This window comes from Buceros rhinoceros, unplaced genomic scaffold, assembly GCF_000710305.1.
Source record: "Buceros rhinoceros silvestris isolate BGI_N320 unplaced genomic scaffold, ASM71030v1 scaffold1029, whole genome shotgun sequence".
Lineage (NCBI taxonomy): Eukaryota > Metazoa > Chordata > Aves > Bucerotiformes > Bucerotidae > Buceros > Buceros rhinoceros.
In genome coordinates this window covers 55,031-60,580 of record NW_010429565.1, presented here as the reverse complement: position 1 = coordinate 60,580, position 5,550 = coordinate 55,031, and the positions used below count along the sequence as shown (strand labels likewise).

General features: G+C 37.9%; 1 protein-coding gene across 2 annotated transcripts in view; it reads left to right on the top strand.

Moving 5' to 3' along the window:
- Positions 1–252: 252 nt before the first annotated feature.
- Positions 253–5,550, top strand: part of R3HDM1 (R3H domain containing 1) — a 54,622-nt gene continuing 49,324 nt past the window's right edge. Inside the window, exon 1 of one of the 2 annotated variants that reach the window (XM_010142666.1) lies at positions 253–387. In XM_010142666.1, coding sequence (XP_010140968.1) covers positions 253–387 — 135 coding nt within the window. Of the gene's footprint in view, positions 388–1,291; positions 1,463–5,550 lie in introns of those variants that run through there. The other variant, XM_010142665.1, reaches the window with a different exon arrangement.

The following is a 5,550-nucleotide window of genomic DNA, read 5'->3' as shown; positions in this document are numbered from 1 at the left end:
AATGAAAAATATTATTACTGCTAGATAAAGCAATTAGAGTGAAATAGATATGACAAATGATGATTTCTTCTCCACTTTTTTCCTTGAAATAACTGTTTAAGGATTTGGGTGTCATTATGTTCCTTCTTCCCTCCCACCCCAAATAAAAGTATCGTGTATTTCCTTTGTTGATTTTTAGGCATTCGAAAGGGATGTTCTTACTGATTCAAGACAACCTAGTTCTGTCCAGGACTCTACACCGGGGATAAGGACATGGGACTCCTCCTGCCAGATTCCAGATGGTTCATTACAACTAACATCTTGGTTGACAACTGTGAAAAGGAACTTTGGATTATTTTATATTATTTTTGTGGGAGACCACAATCCCCAAACTGTAGGACATATCAGGTACTAAATCAGATATTTACCTAGACTTTTCCATAACGTTATTTGATTGTTGTTTATTTTCTATGATGGACATGAAGTATTCAGATGTTATTCTTGGCTTCTTTTAAGAAATGGAAAATTTTTGTTTTTACATCTTGTGGTGTAGCTGAGCAATTTCAAGAGGTTGTATTGCTTACAGAAAATTGCAGTGGTTCTGTTATAGCTTTAATCATGAGTTATCTTTATGTAGCATTTAAAATTATTATTATAAATTATAATTACTGATAATGGTTGTTATTATCCTAATTACCAAAGCTGTCTCTTTTTATTGCCTTTGAAAGAGCGTTTTATTTTATTAAGACTAGTTTTGCTACATTTAGTAGGTAAGCTAGTTCCTGCATTCAGAACTGTTACCTGGCAACTAGGAAACTTACAAGTTTAATGGAATTTGTGAATGTTCACGCACTTGATGCGTTATGATTCACCCGTTTTCTTGCAAACCTTTTAAAATGAAACTATATGTAATTCTCTTCTCCTTTCAGTGAGAAAACCTTCCCTTATTTCTGTTGGAAGACAGTTTGATTTGGAGTATCTGAATGCTCAGGTGTTTATTTTAAAATACAGAAGAGAAAACCTGCAAACGTTATCCTATAGTGCAGCTCTTAGTTATCGTTTGTATAGATGTCTATAATTTTAAGCCTCTTGTTAAAAGTGGTTTAAAAGAACTTGATCTCTCTATCTGATACAAGACAGGAAAAGATATTACAACAGGAGGGGGAATACTATTTGTAGCAAAATCATGTTTATTTTGGGTAGCTGTTTAGCTATGTAATTTTTAACAATTTAAAAATTACTCAGTGATTCACTTTTTTCTTTGTCCTAAAGGTTCCGTATTTCTTGTAGAATTTTAAAATAACCTTTTCTAATGAGGATGTCTGATATTCTTACTGTAAAAGATGAAACTGATGCAATGAAGGGTTCAGAAGCTGAATTTAAAGATACAGAGCCAGTTGAAAACCTTGTAAAATCAGGAAGTCAGGAGCAGATTAAAGTGGAAAAGGATGAAAATTGTCCTGATAGCAAAAACAATATGCCGGTAAGAAGCTTTTAACTTTATTTTTCACTCGTATATCATGTTAAATAAGTCTGTGTCTTGTTCTTCTCCCTTTCTCATGGTCCTCTTACATGTTTCCTTGGTACAGGTCAGGAAAACTTGGCCAGTGTTAGGGAAGCAAACAGGACGATTATTGCCTCCTCTCTCCTCCTCTGCCCCACTTCTCTGGTTATGTTCATTAAATATAAGAGTCAGTCACTTTTCATTGTTTGAAGTAGATGAGCGATTTTCACAGGAACCAGACGATGTGACCATATTCGTGTTTTCCTGAGCGCACATGTGAAGTTGAGTCTTTTCTTTGTAGCAGAACGAAGGGAAAAACTCGGTCTCAAGCTGTCTTTTGCTGTTGCTGAACCCCGACTGTGTTTCGGAGACAGGGCAGCTTTAGGAATACGCTGTACAGTAATAGTGTGGTTTGATCAGAACACTAAACTGTTGAGTGAACTGTTGTATGAACAAAGCCCTACAGCACAGCTCGGCATGCCTGCCAGGCGCAGGGGTGACCAGTCTAGGGCTCTTGAGCTGTGTGTAGCTTATGGGTGGGCCAGGTGTAACTTTTACAGCAGAACTGTGCAGCATAAGGCTGCAGTAATCAGATGGAGGTAATCCAAATCCCCAGGTGTCAGAGGAATCAAGTCAGCAGAGCTCCTGAGGCCAGTAGGTCTGAGTCCTGCTCTAGCCACCAGCAGAAGGCCCATCCCCTTTCTCCTTGCATGAGTGCTGGAGTGAGCTGACGAGTTATCATCCTGTCTTGACTGCTAGCTAGTACTCCCTGTACCATCACACCGGTGAGGATGGGTTAAAGAATTTATGGGAGCAGTTTTAATAGCAGTTTTAAACGCTGAGAGGTTTAGATGTGCAGTTAGTGTTTATGCTCAAGAGTTCTGGGGTCTCTTTCACATGGTTCAAACTAGGCAACTCCAGGCTGAGGCTGCCTGCTCGGTTTTTGAAGGTTTAAATGTCTTATAGATGAGGAGTTAAGGAAAGCACCTGAAATTTTCTGTCACAACCTAGAAAACAGGGCAAATTTCTAAGAAAACGCAGAACCTTGTATTTGACTAAACCTAGTTTTCTTTAGGAGTTTTGTGTCTGTGTGTTAATAATAAACTATTTTCTGATAAAAATCCTCACTAGCAGTGTTCTCTTGTGGCTTGCAAAAACAGGACAGTAGCCTATTCGATTCTTGTTATTGAGAAATGCTTAAAAGGTTCTTTTGGGAGTAGTTTTGTTCAAAACTAACAATTCAATATTCCACTGAGTGAAGTAAGCTCTATGACTATGTTAAATTGCTTCCAACTAAATCTTGTAGACCTCTGTAATAACAATACAGTTTTACACTTTAATATCTGCTGGCTTTATTAAGGCTGACATCAGTGTAAGTAGATAATTTTATGAAAAAAATAAATCCTTAAAATGAAATACTTCTCCCATAACAGATGAGAAATAACCATTACTGAAAACCTGGTAGATGTTATAGCTGAGCTGGTATCTTCTTTAATCAATGGAGTATCCCGGTAGTGAGCCTTTAAATTAAGGTTTATTTATTTTCATAAAGTTCAGTAATTTGGAAAAATCTCATTCACATTTTCTCATTCAACAAATCTCATTCAAGAAATTTTAGTGTGGAAACTTCTATGAGACTCAAGTGGCAAATCTCCCTTCCTGCAAACCAGCGTCTCTGTGGTGTCAGAGCTAGTCTAGAGAAATGAATCCATTGGTGCTCTTGATGGCTGTGGGGTTTGGCGGGGGGCTTTGTTGCTTGGTTTCATTCTTATACAGGAGTAATAGCTGGTGGCTGAAATAATTATCTACCATATGCAAGATGAGCTAAACAACTGTGTAATGAAGGCTGTTAGATGGAGACCACTTTACTGTTGACTTCATTTAGCGTCGATGGGAGTGTGGTGTCTAAGAGTCTCCATCAGAATTAGAACATTGCTGTTACATGAGTAATGTATGTAATTAAAACAGAGTTTGTAGGCTGAGGATGTTGCTTTCCAGAGTGGTAGGAAGATGGTCAATTACAAATTGGAACCTTGCTAATGCAAACCTTTTGTCGCTAGATGGTGGGACAGGTAATACTTCATCCACTGTAAGGACTGTTGTTACAAAGTTAATGAATCAGGAAATACTGACAAAAAATTAAGCAGGATTTATCTTACAGGGTAGTGCCTTTTATTCACTAGTAGGAAGATTTACTTTTTTTAAAAAACCAAATAAAATATTTAAAATCTCCATAACAGTACACATTGGCTTATGTATAATCCAGAAAAGGAGGATTGTTCTCAGTCTACAATCCATCCATTATGGAGACTGAGGGGAAGAATGATGTTAACTTTAACTATTGTCATCTCTGCATTGAAAAATATCCATTACTAAGTGGATATGAGAGCCTTGATGGAATGATGATTGCCAAGACAGTAAAAGTCTGAAATAAAGAAAACTGCGTATCACTGTGTATCAGGAAATGTACCTGCAGGCTGTGGAGCGTAAAACCAAAATACCACCAACAAAAAAGCCTCACGGAAGGATGGAGGCTGGTGCATGAATGCAGTTGTATGCATCCACTGTATGAAATGGGCAAGGCAAATGTTGTATAAAGTGAGTATAATTCTGTTTCGGATTTATGCTAATTAAGCAAATATCCTTCCCCTTTGGAGGAATTAGATTAACTTTTTTACTGAGCAACTAGACATTTCTCTCTCTACAGGTTTCTTCCCTCCATACTAGCACAAATCTTTGTTTTCTCTCTGTGTTCAACAGCTTGAGTTCTCTGAAGCCTTTCTTTGCCTCCTCCCCAGCTATTTTGGTCTTGTCAGGGTTCACCTGCCTCTGTCTCCAAAATGTGTGATTTAATACTTTAAATAGATAAAGATCAGAGAGATTCTGTTCAGTTACTCTTGAACTGTTGAAATTGCCTCTGGTCCAGTGGTGAAACTATCTGTCCATCAGTCACCGACTACATGGAAAATTGCTGTCACTACTGGCTAATGCAGGACAGCAAGTAACCACAGACCACGCTGTTCTTTCCTTCAGTAGCACCAAACTGTGGTTGTCAGGACGGTAGCCCTGAACTGGATGTAAAACTGAGACCTGATTTGGAAGAAAGGTGAAAAACAGAATGTCCTTAGAACACTCATTGTTCGGGTCTGTCGTGTCATGACTGTCCTCTGAAATGCCCAAACGGTTCTTCAGAAGATCAAGAACCTTCTCACAAAACCTTTTGCACTTCTAAGTTTGCCATCTTGTGCCTGACCTGTTTTTGTCCATCTTGTTTAGACACTACAGATAGAGGAAGATGTGTAACAGCTCCAGATCTTTACTTTGTGTTTAGTATACGCGATATGTAGAGGCAATTAGGAAAAAATAAAATATGCAAATAGTCCCGCTGAAAGCCTAGGTATATGTGGTCGCATGCGTTTCGTAAACTCTCTCTTAATTCCCTTTTTATAGTTGGAAATGAAGCATAATTGGCCTTAGAAGTTGTTGATTTTTATTTTTTTCTTAAAGGCAAAAACCTAATCATTATTTTCATTATGCAATTGTTTGGAATACTTGCTTTTAAACGTTGACTTGAAATCATGCCCATAATGACTTGAAGTGGGGCATGAATTTATTTTTAATCTTGCTTTCATTAACTCACTGCTTTCTCAAGTCAGTAAAAGTCTCTGAGAGCTGCAAATATAGAGAAATTGCTTAATTTGCACTCAGTAAGCATTACATATTCTAAAGTAGCTCTAAATTGTTTTTCACAAATGGGGAACATAAAGATGCTCCATAGGAGCAAAACTTAGTAAATGCAGAGAAATTAGGACAGAAGTCTAATTCACAGACCTAGAAAGAGAAAATGTGCATTAACAGTTACAACGGGCATTGACTGCCTATTGTCCTGGAATTCCAGTGGAAATGTAGTTATCCATTCAGCGTAGTTTTGCCCAAGAAAGTAACCATGCCCAATCATCTTCAGATTTTGTAAGCGCAGTTTACTGATGGTATCACAGGACTTTGGGTTTGTATTTCCAGGTGCAGACCATACATCGTAGGCCTTTTTGCACCTGAGCTGTGCCTGC